This window comes from Columba livia, chromosome 1, assembly GCF_036013475.1.
Source record: "Columba livia isolate bColLiv1 breed racing homer chromosome 1, bColLiv1.pat.W.v2, whole genome shotgun sequence".
NCBI classification, from domain to species: domain Eukaryota; kingdom Metazoa; phylum Chordata; class Aves; order Columbiformes; family Columbidae; genus Columba; species Columba livia.
The window spans coordinates 125,349,294-125,366,256 of record NC_088602.1 but is presented as its reverse complement, the minus strand read 5'-3'; the positions used below and the strand labels follow the sequence as shown (position 1 = coordinate 125,366,256).

Below are 16,963 nucleotides of genomic sequence, written 5' to 3'. Positions count from 1 at the left end.
AAGCTCCAATGGAGTAAGGTGATGGTATTGTTTCACTCTGTGTAGCTAAGGTTAGGCTCTTGGGGGTTGATTATGTATGTTGCATTTTCTCACCTTTTTTGCTGCCTAGGCACCAGCAACTTTTTATGCCTCTTCCCTCTCTAAGGCAACTTAATAACCTGAGTAGAAGAGGATGTACAGTGCAACTCAAGAAAGGCATGGAAAATCTTATGCATATAGTAAATGCTGTAATGCTTTAATGCTTTTTATTGCAACACTGTGTAACGTAGTCAGGAAATTGAGAGGTAGGCAAGATGAGGTTAGGTCTGCCTGTGAGAAAACTCTTTACAGGAAATGTTGAGCTGCATATATTTCTGAACACTGTTTCACTTTACAGTGGAGGGAAAGGAAAATCTGAGTTTTTACAAGTTTGGGGGCAGTCATCAAATGTAGATATCCATGTCTAAACCGACATCGGTAGACGGGGAAGACTGAAGCAGACAAAGTTAGCTATTGACTACATGAAAAGCAAGGGTACTAGGTTGGAGTTCATGAGAAAAAGGGGGAAAAGTAAGAAGCACATGTCATTTGGTGAGAGGAGGATCCTGTACAGCAGAACAAAGAGAAAAAGGCAGCCTGCTTGTGTTCAGCAATAGGGAGGAAGTGGTGGATACAGAACTGACAAGATGGTAGAGAAGCCCCTAGTTGTTCAGGTTTGTTTGTTTTAATTACGGAGATCCAAAAGGATTTCTTGTCAGGACAAAAATATTTTTCACAGTAGTAATAGAGTAAAATCAGAGGTGGGATTGACAGATGACGTCTTTAACAGTCATCTGAACTAGGGTACCTTATGGACTGCTTGTTCTGAGTTGTTCCTTTGATACTGAGCTCCTCGTTACTTTTGCATGTCTAGGTTTTGAAGGTTTTCAGTAAAATGTAGAAATATGAACAAATCTAAATGAAGAGGCAGATTTATTTAAATCAAATGAATGGATTATATATCGCGATTCTGATTTTTTTTTTTAACACTGAGCTTTGTGTAGCTTTCAGAATATGCAGATACATTGTCCTTTTTTTTGACTGAATTGTTTAAAAGGTGTGAAATAGCACTTGTAAAATATTAGGCATGAGCTAACACTGACAGAGCAACTTCATTTGCATAATATTTTCTTTGATTAAGTTAATTGAATGGAAATTTAGAAGTAATTTTTATACTGTAAACAACTTGGTAAGTATCTTTTTCCTATTAGCAGTGGTGAAAATGCAGTTTGGTTTAAAAGCTGCAGATGGGAGAAATAAGTTAAGAACAGAATGTTCACTAGTGCTTGGGAAAGCATATGGAGGGTTTTTTCAGCTTTGATAGACTAATAAGTAGGAGGTTAGGAAATATAGAGAGCCATCACAAAGTGTTTAAAAACACCTGTAATGGTGAAGTAAATTGAGTCCTCTTCTGTACTGTAGATGAATGACATTCATTGAGACTAAGTCAAGTCTTAAGTTTATTGCCCGGTAATCATGTTCTCAAATGTTTATTTTTGACTAGTTTCAAAACATCCTTTCTTATAAACTTCAGTTCTCCTTTTAAAAGTGAGTTTATTTTAAGAGTAGCTTCAATTTTTGAAGTCTGTAAGGTTGACTTGGGTTAAAATGCCTTATTCTTCTTCATGTTATTCTAGATCTTTGAAATCTGTCCCCATTGACATGCTGGCTGGCTGCACTGTCACCCTGGACTAATGTTTTACTTTGAGAAAACTGATGTGATATGTAACTAACATTTTAAAAGCAAAAGGTGGCAAATGCACTCTAGTCCTTTTGTTTTGCAGACTACTTTGTGCAAGTGCATAAGTGAATATATCTTGTGGAACCAGTTTGTTATTAGAAGGAATGTTATGTAAAGACAACTTCTCTGTTCTGTGGTATTAAACCGTAGGTTAGTGGCCGCCTGTAAATAAATGATGTTTTATAGTACCAGAGTCTGCGTTATCTTCGTATTCTTTATTTGCTTTGAAAATATTTTCCTTATACAGCCTTCCTTTTTCTTTCTTCCTTAGGTTTTAACAACCATTCGCTCAGGACACAGGGCCAATATTTTTAGTGCAAAATTCTTACCATGCACCAACGACAAACAGATTGTATCTTGTTCCGGAGATGGAGTAATTTTTTACACAAATGTCGAACAAGATGCGGAGACCAACAGACAATGCCAGTATACATGCCACTATGGAACTACTTATGAGGTACCTCACAAAAACATATGATAATTTTAAGATAGATGGAATACTTATTTTCTTTTATTGTTGCCCAGGATTTTAACCAGACTGATGAAAGCCTTATTTCAGTGACAATTAAAGAACATTCCTTCTAGCTTTTTTTTTTTTTCTTAAAGTAAGCTTTAAAAGATAAATATGTTGTCTAAATTAAATGGAGGACTTTAGAAAAGGTAGATTAATTAAGGCCACTTTCTTTGGAAATATAACAGCTGAATACACTTTCACTGAAAGAATCCTCTGCAGAGCAAAACTGATTTAAATTGTACTATGAATTTATTTCTGAAGTAGGTTGGGGTGTGGGGGCAGTGGCTATGTTTTGCGTTTTTACTTTTATTCTACCTCCCCAACTTTTTTTAATGTCTTTTTCATAATTTAAATCCTTCTAAGAAATGCTTATTTCAAAATGTGATAATAACTTAATCTGAAAAATGTATTTACAGTTTTAGTAAAATTCTCTGTTTCGTATTCTAGTTAACTCTTTATGTGTAAATTTAGAGCCAGTGTTTTCAATCCTCTCTTGGAAGTTTTGTTCTCATAAACAGGCAAGTGAAGAAGCAAAGTGTTACTTAAGTTAGGAAGATAATAAGACTTATTGATCTATTTATTTATTTTAATGACAGCAAAATCTGCTGCCTGTAAAATTTACCTTGCTTAAAATAGAAAAAAAAAAATGCTTTTTCCTTCTTAGCTTATAAATGTTGCAGGGTTTTATTGCTTGTTTTTAGCACTACCACAGTACACAGAGAGGGCAAAAAAAAATTGTTTTTAAAAATTATTTAGCTCAGTTTTCATAGCAAGCTTTTAAATCTTTCTTTGTATGTTAAGTGAACAAAATACTTAAAAATCTCTATTAAAATAATTGGAGAGTGTGAAAAGGTTGTATGAGGAAAGAAGGTGTCTGAAGTACCGCCAGAATTCATTTTTGATCATGTAGTACAAGTACCCTTATGGTTGTAATTACACGTTCCATTAAAGGTTTTGTCACAAACACTTGTGTGCAGGGTAACTATGTAGGTCAGTTGGGTGAGCCTTGTGGCATACACTCTATTTTTGGAATTTGTGGTTTTGGGTTTGGTTTGGTTTTGCCTGGGTTTAATACAAGACTGTATTTTCAGTTTTGTAAAATGTAATTCTGGATCCCAGGCTTGCATAATCTGCTTTTATTTTTCCAAGTTGTTTTGATTGAGAAACTGTTTCCTTTGAATAGCATCAGTCCCTTTGGCCCCCAAGCAGAAGCTTAAACTGCCTCCTCAGTTCTCACTGAAGTTGACTATATATAGTAGTCTGTGGATTCTACAAGTTGATTGGATGTTCTCTATTTCTCATATAAAACCCGCCTTTTCATAAGAACATCTGGACACCAAGATGCTATTTCTTAAAGCCGAAATGTCCTTGTTGAGAAGGGGCTCAGTCAGATTGTTGTGTTGGGAGTTCCTGGGAAAATCTGTGCCTCCCCTTGCTGGCTGGCTGCAGGCTTGAGGTGCAGCCAGTTACTAGCTCAGCTGGTACCTCTGTTTCCTGAGTAGCTAGCTGTGAGTATTAGATAAAACATTTTTGAGCTTGACAATAGGAGAATGGATACTGTGTTGTGGAGACGTGAAAGTAGTGGTAGAAGTATCATTAGAGCAGTGGGTTTGGCTGTATGAAGTTTGGGGTCATGGGCTGGGCTGCTCAGAGTACTGCAAATGAAAGAGTTGGTGGCAGTTTAACTCATCCTGAAAACTTGTTGTGGTGGTCTGAAGTTTTGATCTGCCTGAGCTTGGGTTGACCAAGTTTGTTTGATTACATGAAGTGACTGACACCAGGTGGTGCTGCAAACGAGTGATCAAACTAGGAAAATATAATGAAAGCAGTTGCCAGTTGTGCTTTTGGGTCAGGAGTAGTAGTGGAGGCTACATGGAACGTAACGCTTCTAACCTGCAATATGAGATGCTAGTTGTCTCTTGGCAAGGTGTTGTTTGTCATCAGTAACGATGGTATGCACATTGCAAGCTACTAAACCAGATGATAAATATAAATTTGATAGGTACAACAAATTAAACTTGTCAAAACAGACAGTAAGAGTTTGAAAAATAGTTTAGAAGAAATATGGAGAACCAAACAGTCTATCAAATCAAGATGGAAGTTTTAATGTTGTCCATATGGAATGACTATAACTGAACAGTAACTAGTTGTACACTATATAGTAAATTGCTTCAAAATCATTAGTTGAAGAGAGTATGGACACTTGTCTGCTGTATTGCACAGTCATATTTGGTAATGTTGGGGATGATTTTTGTTCAGCAAATAATGTTAACAAGAGGGCATTGTTGTTTTGAATGACTGTAGCGCGGTAGTGTTTTTGTGGCTTATGCTGCTTTTAAACACAGTTAATGGAAGGGATCTCAAAGCCGTTGTATGACCTTGAGTATTTTAACTACTGTGGTTTTGAAGTTATTTTTCTTAGCCTGTTTTGCACTGAGGTTTAACTTATCTAAATTTAAGATCTCTTCAAAAAGTCTTTGAAAAGCTAGTTTTATAATACATTTTGGAAGTTACTTTTTATAAAGGCTATAAATTCTGTTACTGTGTCTTAAACCTGATATTTGAACATTGAATGTTTGCATTACTGTGTGGCATAGCAGACCTTTTTTTGAACCTTGGCATATGAAAGCATAATAAAGTAAACAGCAAGGACTTTTAAACAAATGGCTGATATACAGCTTCAGCTTCTGACATAACTTTGTTCCTGAGAGGTTTCTGGAGCGGGAAAATAATTTCAAAATACTGTGACATTACTGCCCGGCTGTATGTAACCACATCATCATATTAAATATAGAACTTTGACTCATTGGATTCTCTAAATACCAAAAGCTAACATCATCTGCCCCTGAGATACTAATTCTAAATTTGAATGTGGTTTGATTTTATACTATGCTTTAAATTTGGAATTTGTGACAGTTCAAGATGTTACAAAAACATATGTTGAAACAGGAATGTGGACATTTGTGTAGATTGTTATGAACTGTGAGATAATTGGACGATTGTTTTTAATTCTGGGGTAGAGTACCATAACAAAAGAGGGAGAGAGAAGTTCTTGAAGCATGTTTCTGGAGAACTTGTTGTTTATACAAGGCCATTACAAGTTTATTTTTACTCAGCCAAATGCTTTTCTTTATTGCTCTCCATGTTAATTGCATTTCAGAAAGAGAATGTACTTTTATGGACAACTTTTACCTTAATATTTTTGATACAGTAAAATGGTCATATAGATATATATTCTTAAAGATAAATACAAAAGGATTTTTTAGTTAGTAAAAAAGGATTTTATATATAATGTATACTTATAGAACATAACTATAGTAACAAAGACCCTTAACTATTGGAGTCTGCACTTGTTAGTTTCTCCATTTTAGTGACTATAAAATACTTACAGTATGTTTTGTAATACCATGCATAAAAATTGGCATGTGCAAGTGGAGTTATGTACTGCACTGTTATATCAGTGTGAAGAAAAATAAAATACAGCTACTAGAAATAGGAGCTTGCCATGTTATACCACCTTCATCAACGTTCTTGGAACACAATAAATGTTTTCAATGCAAGCTCTGCATTGAAATACAGTAAAAATACTGGAAGGATTTAATGGAAGAACAATTACTGCTTTAATAACTGCACTAATAAAATCAATTTGAGTGAATGTGTAGTCAAAAACACTTTTCAATATGTTGCACTAACATAATGAAGAACAAACATCTTAGCTCAGAAGTTCACTGTTTTATTGTTATTAAAATCTTGGCTTTGTTCTGTCTGTTAAACTTCTTGTTTGTCAGCACTAAGATGTAGTACAGTGCACATTGTCTCCATTGACATACTGAGCATTACAAGAAGAAATGCTGAATCTTGCAGAGATTACCTTTACATAATCCCACTTTAGGCAGAGAGATTTACAGGTATCCGTAGGTTATTTTTTTTAAGAGATTGGGAGACATCACGTTAAAAGTGTTACAGAATCTCTCATTTGCTCTGTGTTGAATTGGCATATTACAGTATTATTGTGGTTTTTTTTCTTTTTGTAGATTTATAAATTTCTTTGAAGCTACTGGTAGCAGCAGTAGTGTGGGAAAAGAAAAATACTGCTAGTTTCTATAACATTATTTGTTTTGTATTTAATGGATTAGTTTCTACAACATTCTATGTTATTTAAGGGATAGAGTATAAAGACGTGACATTTCATGCGTGTTCATTGACCCGTGGAATTCGGCTTTAACATTATTGTTGCTTGCCTTTTTATTTTAAGGAGGCCTTTTTGAGTGAAGCCTGTATGAACATGTGAGAGTCATCCGAGTCCTAGTTTGAGTAGGGCTGAGGTCCAGAAAATGGTGCAATACAATGCTGTCTTAAAAAGTTAAAAAAAGTAGTGAGAGGGTAGGTTAGTAAGAGCCTTTAATGCGTAGTTGCTTCAGGGGACTATTTTGAAAGTAAAGGAATGGCCCAATGGGAATAAAAGCCAACTAGTATTTTCATGTCATTCATACTTCTGAGGGTTTTGTTTGTTATTGGCTTCTATTACATGATAGAAAATAAACTGAGCTTCTGTGAATTATTGCAGCAAATTGATTACCTACCTGAAAACCACAGTAAATGTGTGTTGCTTATTAAAAGATGGTAAAAATAACCAAGTTTTGACCTATAAATATTTAATGTTATGTCACATTCCACAGTTTGTTTTAACTTCTGTAGTTTAAACCTTTTCTTGAAAATCAAGAAACATCAGCAATTTTTTGGTTTTTCTCTTTATTTCAATAGAAAACTTGATTTGAGTCATAATTGTTTCGGTCTTTACTGCTGCTCAAAATGTTGATGCTTTTATTTTCAAATTAATGGTATTTCTGGAAGTGTTAATACCTATTGTTTTTCTTTTCTTTTCTTTTTTTTCCGGAGCAGATTATGACAGTACCAAATGATCCCTATACTTTCCTCTCTTGTGGTGAAGACGGCACTGTAAGATGGTTTGATACTCGAATCAAAACAAGTTGCACAAAGGAAGATTGTAAAGATGTAAGAGTGCAATCTTTTAATAAAGATGACCTAAATGTAGAGCTGTACATCATACAAACATAGGATATGAATTCTGGTAAGGCTTTTAGAAATAATAGATTTCAGGGTCGTTGGTGGAGATGACAACATATTTCCCAAGAAACAAAAAAAGTTTGGGGAGTCTTCTTTCTTTCCTTTTTTTAAAAAAAAATATTTTAATATCTCCTTTGGCACGTTTTAGTTTATGAACTTTGGTGTGAGGCTTCAAATATTGTAGAAAAGATTCCATGCTGAAAATGAATCTCTTGGTCTGGTTTACAGTACTCGCTACAGAGTGCAGAGTTGGAGGCAAAAAGAGAGTCTTCAAAATTATCTGCATCTTTGTGTTCTTGACCATCTTTTGTTCCTCCATAAGAAATACTTAGTGATGAATGACACTAGATCAAATTAGTCACTGGTATTATTCCCTAGAAGGTGAAGTGTTGGTGGTGTCCACTGTGTTTGGATGTCAGAAACAGTGTTAATATTGAATTGGAGAAGAACTGACACCAAAGTATGTATTACTATTCTTGATTAATTTTATTCTGCTTTGTGCATACATACGAGTTCTAGGGGTTTCTTTCTTTCTTTTTCTCTGTCCAGTTATCTGTCCATAGATGAAATCTGTTCTAATCCTTTACATTAATTTAGACTGTTTCTGCATATTTGGTGCTCTTCTGACTCAAGAGTTATCTGTGTTTCCATAGGAAAATCCAAGGTACAAGCTAGTTTAAAAATCTGTAGGTGTTAAACTTATCTATTTTGTCCCTGTGATTTGGTTTGTTTTTTGTTTTGTTGTTTTGTTTTGGGATTTGGTTTGTTTGTTTGTTTTGTTTTTGTTTGGGTTTGTTTGTTTGTTTGTTTTAGTTAATCTCATGCTATATTTCTTTCTCTGCTAGGTTTCCTTCTCTGCAGTGGCTTTTCTCTTTGACATATTTACAATCTAACTTCACAGGGCCAAACCTACTTTTCTCAAAACCTCCTTGACTAATGGGCCTGTGTCCTGAAGTAAAAACCAGAATTATACTTCAAGTGTTCAAAGCTATTATTTGAATGCTGTTTTTTTTTTTTGTTTGTTCCAGGATATTTTAATAAACTGTCGGCGTGCTGCCACTTCTGTTGCAATCTGTCCACCAATCCCTTACTATCTTGCTGTGGGTTGTTCTGATAGCTCAGTAAGAATATATGATCGACGAATGCTTGGTACAAGAGCAACAGGTAAGAACTGTACCTTATAATAAGCTTTTCTAACCATTTGTAGTTCCAATTGCCATTTTTTTTTTTTCCAAAGTAGATAGTGAATAACTGAAGTGTAATACTGAAGTATTGCTTGCTTCTCTGAAAACTATGCTTTTTAATAGTAAAGTCATTTCACTCTAGTATTTGCCTAAGGTACTTACCTAAGGATTTTATTAAAAAATTCCAGGTGACAAGCGGAAGTGTGTTATGTAGTTCTAACATATATCTTTCTTATAATACATGGTCACTATATGCTTGGACATATACGAAATATTACACATAGCTGTGCCTACACATTCGTGCAAGTAACCAGTGTCACAAAATCTGTCATTCTTGCAGCATTTTCCTGTTGATGATTGTGGTAGAGGAGGAAGGAAACAATAGAGATCACTCAGTAAACATAAAAATACCCCTCATCGGGCTAACATTCTTATAAGATCTCTCCCTTTCATCACAGTGGTCAGCAAAATTCTGTGAGAACTGCCTAAGGAACAGATTCTGGGGGCTGATTGAAAGGTACTATGTACCTGCTCTCGTATAATAATAATAATAATAATACAGGAATAAAATGGGTTCAGTAATGTAGACCTGTAGAGTAAAGGAGAGAAAAGACAAAATTTTGAAGACTATAAATTTTCTAGATATATCGGTATGGTGTTCTGTTGTTCATTTTGTGGGGTTTTGGGGTTGTAGCCTTTGTTTAAGGGGTGAGGTATTCTATGATTAGTGACCAAACTATTGATTTTTCACTTAAAAAAAAAAAAAATCTATTGCAGTCCTTATGTAGTACAAGATGATAAACTCTGAAGTTGTCTGTGGTCAAGGATAGGCTGTTGCACATGCTGAGCCACAACAGATATGCCATGCAGGAAACAGTTATGTGGCAAATTATGAGGTTTTGGAACAGTCTGTTTTTCACAGCATTAGATCTTCTTATAGGTAGCTTTTATCTGCTCACAAATTTGTAATTCTAGAATTTAAGATTGTTTTAGTGTGTGGAATCGAGGTGAGTTTTCAGAGAAGCATATATCCAATGTATTATATAGTTCTGCAGTTTCAAAGTAACAGTATTTCTGGTCTCAAAGAAGAAAAGCTGGTATTTTAAAAAACATTTTGGATAGAAAACAGGAGATGTATACTCTAAATTTTAAGTGTTTCATATAATGAATTGCTTTCTAATTTATGTGTAGATACAGATTTGCATTATTATTGTGTAAATGTTCTTAGGTTCCAAAATTTCCATTTGAACTACATTTGACAGATAGTATCTGCACATCGTCATCGTGGTTATGTGATATATGAATATATTTGTGTGTGTATGTGTTTTTCTGGTTTTGTCTTTTTTTTTTTTTTAAATGTACATAGTGTTTGTAAACAAAAATATAAAATACTAGTAAGATCTGATGCATCACTATTCAGATCCAATTTACTGCAGAAGCTGTAGGATACTTAGGTTTTTATCATCTTTTGTTGGATGTTAAATAAGGAGTATGTTGAAGATTTTGAAAATTTGCAATAGTAAATGTGTCATTTCTTTCTCCCTTATCCCATTCCCCCCACTTTTGTTTTTTTTCAAATATAGGTAATTATGCTGGTAGGGGCACTGTTGGAATGGTGGCACGTTTTGTTCCTCCTCACCTCAATAACAAATCTTGCAGAGTAACGTCTCTGTGTTATAGTGAAGATGGTCAAGAGATCCTTGTTAGTTACTCCTCAGATTACATATACTTGTTTGATCCCAAGGACGACACAGCACGAGAACTTAAAGTTCCTTCTGCTGAAGAGAGACGGGAAGAGGCAAGTGATTAAGATGACCTGTTTTCATGGTTTTTTTTTTTTCTTGTGCACACTTATATCAGTTGTATTTCCCTTTAAATGAATCTTAAATTTATTTTGCTGTTCAGAGATTGAGATGTGACAAATAGATGGTGTTACAAAATTTACTTATTTGCAATTTATTTATATGCTTACAATATTTACAATATTTTGTCACTCTGGTTTCCTTTCTGGTCTGGTTTCCCTCTCTTAAAGATAAGAAGGCATCTATGTGAACCTCAGTTTATAAGACCAGCAGAGGTGGCAGGTCGCTCTTGAGGTGTATTCTCTGTTATTTCCTATGCCACCAGAAGTATATTTCTTGAAATCAGTATAAATATGCTTTGTCAAAAGTTGTCATTTAATAACAGAGGTGAGGAAGTACCAGATGTTTAGATCAAGGAGGTGAGCCACTGCTACTGAGCAGTATTAAAAGTTTCAGCAGTAAAACTAAAATGCAAGCAGTTTTTTATCAGCTCAGCTACAATGATGCTGGCCCTTCCAGTGTAAATTTTCTGATCAATATAAAACAAATTTCTTTAACTACTGTGAAGTTATATACATATCTCCCCCTTCCCCTGCAGTCCCCCAAGCATCCAGTCCTTTTTTTTCTGGCATTATGCTTACCCTTTCACAAGCTCCTCTGTATCCTGAGGTCCTTGCCTTTAGTCTGAGATAAGGGCCTTAAAAGGGTTTACAATCACTTGTCAGCATCTTACTGTCTTCACTGGGAGGAGGAGTCTGATAGCAATGATGGTGATTTCTTCTTCCTCTTTGCTGAGAGCAGCATGATGTTGATGTTTTCTTCCTTTTTATTAGTGTCTGCTTGAAGGCCATTTTTTCTACGTTTTACATTATGTGTTTTCTTTATTAGTCTTCCAATATTGCATGGTTTTGCTTTTAAATGCTTGGTTTTTGTTCTTGTTTTTACCCTTAAACCAGTTGTTGTTTGGGTCCAGCCTTTATAGTACAGTTAACAGCCATGGGTGAGTTGCTGAGAAGGTATATCTGCAATCCTCTGGTGTTCATACCTGCAGGGTATCTGGTCTCAGCCAGACTGGACTACTTTGTGCTGCATCACTATCGTATGGTCATAAGTAGTTCTTTCTTGCATGTATCAGAACTGTTAACAAGAGGTTGTACACCACACATCTGTGCATATTCAAGCAAAACTGAAGCAAATTAGGTTATAGTTACCTGGTCACTAGGCAATTGTTGTTGCATCTAGATGAGCTGAAAGAAGGTTCCAAGCAAGTGAAGTCCTGGCGAGCATGAGGCTTTTGTTGTTAGCTTCGTATTAATCCTGTGAGCTGTTACTAGCAATCACCATGCTGTATTTACTGGGCCACAGGCTGCCATTACTAGTACAGATATTGTTGATCGGGAAGGAATGTAGATTTGTAGGACTGAGGAATTAAGTTCAGTTGACTATACCGTTACCTCATTGAGGCAGGGGAAAACAAAGAAGAACCCAGAAATACTATGTGATGAATGAATGATTCTGCACTTCTCCCTTTTTTTTATTTTTTATTTTTCTGTGTAATGTTAATCTGATATGAAGTAATTTGGAGGATAATTGACTGCTCACTACAGAGAGATAAGATTGTGACCACCTGTTAATAACAGATCTTGTGTGTTCTTTTCTTTTGTAGGCACAGAATATTTCCTATAATCTCTTCTTGCTGCATGATTTTAGTTAAATGCTATTTTTATTTCAGCCTGGCTTTAAGTTGTATAGAGTAGAAGTAATGTAAATCTTTCTTCCTCAATCTGCTGGCTCCTGAAAGTTAACACTTTTTTTTTTTCTAAGCCAGAAATATCCAGCCAATAAACTTAATTTCAAAGTCTGAAATGCCTTTCTGAATGTTCAAAGCACTAGCTGTTTCTTTTCAAGTTGCTAAAAGTAACACTTCATTAAACTGAAGCTGCTGTATAGTTTTTAACATTAAGAGGTTAATATTTTTGCAGAATTCAGGCTGAATTCTGAAAAACTTTATTATTGTTCAGTATCGAAAGCCTCAATTAACATAATAAGGTTAGTATTGCATAAAATAAAAGCTGCATTAGTTCTGAGAATCATTGATTTCAACTGTTGAACTTCAGTGTAGCTGAAACTCTAGCATTCTGTTGATAAGTGTTGTGCTTATTCATTGTTGACCTGAACATGACTAACATTCCGTTTTTTGTGAAAGATATAAATTTATGCAACTTAAGAAAACTGAGATATTGCGTTAATATTTAGACTTAAAATTCTTTACTGTACACCAACATAAATAGCTTAGTAATGCCTTTTTTTTTTTCCCCCACTAGTTACGGCAACCTCCTGTTAAACGTTTGCGACTAAGAGGAGATTGGTCAGACACCGGACCAAGAGCAAGGCCTGAGAGTGAACGAGAAAGAGATGGTAAAGTGTTTGCAGTTTGGTGGGGCAAGGGGGGAGTCTGTTGTCTTTGTTGTATGTTTTGTTTTGGTTGGATTTCTTTTTGTTTGGTTGGTGTTTTTGGTTTGGGTTTGTGGGGATTTTTTTGTTTGCCTTGGCGGTTTCTTGGTTGGTTGGTTGGTTTCATTTTATTTTCTGAGTTTTCTTAAGTATTCCTGAAATGTGTAAGTGCTTCATATTAAACTGTCCATGTCTTAAGAATCATTCAGATCTTAAGATGGTTTTCTTAGAATTTAAGACAGAACTGCTATTCTACAGTGATTTCTAAAAATGTCTAAATTGAAAGTATTCTTACCAGAAAAATTAAGTTGCTTCAGCTAGACTGATGTAAAACAGGGGGAGGGAGCTTACTTTATTGTCATTGGTCACGTAGTAACACAAATACCTTTTTCGTAGTCAAGCCTCATATGCAATCAGTTACAAATGAAATGTTCTGTAATAGCTACATTAGGGGACTAGAATTCAAAGCAATAGGATTCTAATATTGTCTCTTTCACTTGTTTTAATAAAACACCAGTAATTATTATATTTTTATGCTCATATTTGAACTTTTGTGATCTATTACTCAGTTACTTGAGGTTTCAGTAGATAGAGCATTTCCAAAGCTATGCTTTAGTGTCAGGAGATGGGTTACCAAAGCAGGGCAGAGTATGCTTTGTCGCTCATCTTAGTCTTCATCTAGTGATATGTTTCTGTTTAAATCTGGCAGGTTGTGGAGGTGCAAGTGTTTGTTGAGGTTGCCTTAAGTCTGTCTCCCTTTTCTGCCTACCATTTCCCTTTCCAGATCTTCTGTGTTGTTTTTCTTCTCTTCCTGATTCCCCAAACTAGAATAATAGTGTCTAGCTCTATCAGATTAATGGTCCGTGTAGAGCAAGATTCTGTATCCAGTACAGGCAATAGGAGATGCTCTTCCGGGAGAGAACATGAGCCTGTCTTCCTGCCTTAGTCTGTTGCTTTTATTGCTCCCACAGTATTCAGAATTACTGCATTAGAAACTCTAGAGGATATGTTCCCATCTGTTCAATTAGAATCTGCATATGGTTCTATTGCTTTTGCATTTCTTTAATCCTTTTTCGAAACTGTTGATAATATTACCTGTGGAAAAAAATTCAATAAGTTCAGTGCCCACTATGTGAAAGAATACTTTTTTCCTTTCTTCTAAACTGCTCTCTTAGTTTCATCATGTCCCTTCTTATTCTAGTATTACAGGATTTGATTATTAACAGTATTATGTTCTGATTACTTGGTGCTTTCATTCCACATACCTTATTTGTATACCTTCTCATATTAAAGACACTTTTGTATAATTTTTGTTGCAGGTCTTTCCCATTAAAGTTAGTTGCGGCTTTGCTTTTTCATAAAGTTACTTTTTATTTAAATTCTTCTTCAGCTAAGTATCTTTAGTGTCCTAACTGTCATTTCCCCATAATATCAAGTATATCTGCTGGGGGGAAAACAAAGCCTGAGAAATTAACTCCTCCAGTACAGACATTGGCTTGATTTTTATTTTCTCAAAATAAAGCTTCAGTATATTGTTATTTATCTTGTATTAGTTAGAAATGTGGTGACCTGTGACTTATTTTTCTGTTCACTGTTCATTCTTCTGTCTTCCCATCATTAATCACCTTTTCTCTGTTTTCTTCAGCTGTTGCATTCCATTTTTTGTGTTATAAGCTCCTGAAGTCAGAGCTCCTCTGCCTGGGTTACAGAAAAGGAATGAGGGATCCCAGGGGAGGGTCAAAGACCTGCAGTGTGGAAATGAGAGAAGACAAGGGCATTGGGATCAGATTGAGGGGCATTGCTTTTTGCAGGGGTGGGTTGGTATGTTCCCCTTCCCTTCTCCATTCCCAACAATGTCATTTAAACTCAAGTAAATAATCTAAAAGCAAGATGTAGTGATGATATATTCAAGCTATATCCTAGCTATGATGATTATATGCAGTCCTGAAAGATAATAAAGTTGCTCTGGATATTTGATTAGCCTTTCTGCTTTTATAACATCTGTGCAGGTAGCAGCACGGATGTTTGAGAGGCAAATTCTCTCTGTACGTGTTCTACTCAAATATGCGCCAGAATCTTTCAGTATTAGAATCATAGAATAGTTTGGATTGGAAAGGACCTTCAAAGCTCATCTAGTCCAACCCCCCTGCAATGAGCAGGGACATCTCCAACTAGATCAGGTTGCTCAGAGTCCCATCCAGCCTGGCCTGGAATGTCTGCAGAGTTGGGGCATCTACCACCTCTCTGGGCAACCTGGGCCGGTGTTTGACCACTCTCATTGTAAAAAATTTCTTCCTCATGTCTAGCCTGAATCTCCTTTCTTGTAGTTTAAAACCATTACCCCTTGTCCTACCGCAACAGGCCCTGCTAAAAAGTCTGTCCACATCTTTCTTACAGGCTCCTTTTAAGTACTAAAATGACTCAATAAGGTCTTCCCAGAGCCTACTATTCTCCAGGCTGAACAACCCAAACTCTCTCAGCCTTTCCTCATAGCAGAGGTGTTCCAGGCCCCATCTTGGTGGCCTCCTGGACCTTCTCTAATAGGTCTATGTCTTTCCTGTACTGAGGACTCCAGAGGTGGACACAGGACTCCAGGTGGGGTCTGAGCAGAGCAGAGGGGCAGAATCACCTCCCTCATCCTGCTGGTCACGCAACTTTTGATGCAGCCCAAGATACAATTGGCCTTCTGGGCTGCAAGCACACATTGCCGGTTCGTGTCCAATCTTTCATCCCCCAGCTTGTGTTGCTACTGGGGGTTGCCCTGACCCAGGTGCAGGACCTTGCACTTGACCTTGTTGAACCTCACGAGGTTTGCATGGGCCCACTTCTCAAGCTTGTCCAGGTCCCTCTGGATGTCATCCTGTCCCTCAGGTGTGTCAACTGCACCACTCAGCTTGGTGTCATCCACGAACTTGCTGAGGGTGCACTCAATCCCACTGTCTGTGTCATTGATGAAGGTATTAAACAGTACTGGTTGCAGTACAGACCCCTGAGGGACACCACTTGTCACCAGTGTCCATCCAGACATTGGGCCATTGACCACTGCTCTCTGGGTGTGACCATCCAGCCAGTTCCTCATCTGCTGAACAATCCACCCATCAAATCCATCTCTGTCCAGTTCAGAGAGAAGGGTGTTATGGGGGACCACGTCAAAGGCTTTACAGCAGTACAGATAATGACATCTGTAGCCCTTTATCTACTGATGTAGTTAGTCCACTGCAGAAAGCCACTAGGTTGGTCAGGCAGGACTTGCCCTTGGTGAAGCTGTGCTGGCTGTTTTGAATCACCTTCATGTGCCTTAGCGTTTGTATGAGAGTATTAAAATATTTTTTGCTTGCTTGTTTTGTGAAGTAATTGTACTTCACAGGGATTCTGTTTCTTAAGTTCTTCAGTTACAAAACTTTTCCAGAAGTTGCTTAAACAGCAGATACTTCCGAAGTGGCTAAGGGGTCAGCAGAAGCTCTTACTTCAATATGAGTGGAAGGATGTTCTATTGAAGATACTAATGCATAAAAACCAACCAACCAACCAACCAAAACAAAACAAGCCCAAAGCATTTCATAGAATACAAAAAACATTCAAAGATTCAAATATTCTATTTCAACCCTTTACAAATGGTATTCTTCCTATTTTATCTCTTGAAAAAAAATTTGTTTCATATGTAATAAAACCAGAAATAAAATAAGAACATGTTTTGAGTTATGTTGAAAGTAAGTTGAAGATTTTCCTACTTGAGAGACTTTGCAATCCTGACACTTGATCCAAAATGTGAATATGAAAATCCCTAAAAGAACTTAGATTTTCCTCATAAGCACAATTTAATACAAAAGTAAAGTAATGAAGAAACCTTTTAGAAATGTTTAAAACATTATGTGCTAATTTTATGCTAGTCTTTTTGCTCTTTCATTGTTTAATGATAAAATTGGTTATTTTATAATTAGCTGGAAAAACATAAAAGTCTAGGCTTTCTTAACTTGTTTAACCAGCCTTTAAAACCAAGTGACATAAATTTCACAATGCCATGTGTACAAAAACTCCAGGTAATTGTAAAACAGAAGAGGAGGAAGGACTGTTCATTTCTATGTGGTGCTGTGTTCAGCTGGAAATTCTTGCTGGACTGTTATGCTGAAAAAAGGAGATGGTTCGGGGTTTACTTATTACA

General features: G+C 36.1%; 1 protein-coding gene across 13 annotated transcripts in view; it reads left to right on the top strand.

Moving 5' to 3' along the window:
* DCAF6 (DDB1 and CUL4 associated factor 6) overlaps positions 1–16,963 on the top strand; it is a 93,386-nt gene that overhangs the window by 26,022 nt on the left and 50,401 nt on the right. For all 13 annotated transcript variants that reach the window (XM_065076724.1, XM_065076718.1, XM_065076758.1 and 10 more), the window contains exons 4-8: positions 2,031–2,216; positions 7,176–7,289; positions 8,390–8,525; positions 10,129–10,343; positions 12,672–12,765. In XM_065076724.1, coding sequence (XP_064932796.1) covers positions 2,031–2,216; positions 7,176–7,289; positions 8,390–8,525; positions 10,129–10,343; positions 12,672–12,765 — 745 coding nt within the window. The remainder of the gene's footprint in view (positions 1–2,030; positions 2,217–7,175; positions 7,290–8,389; positions 8,526–10,128; positions 10,344–12,671; positions 12,766–16,963) is intronic.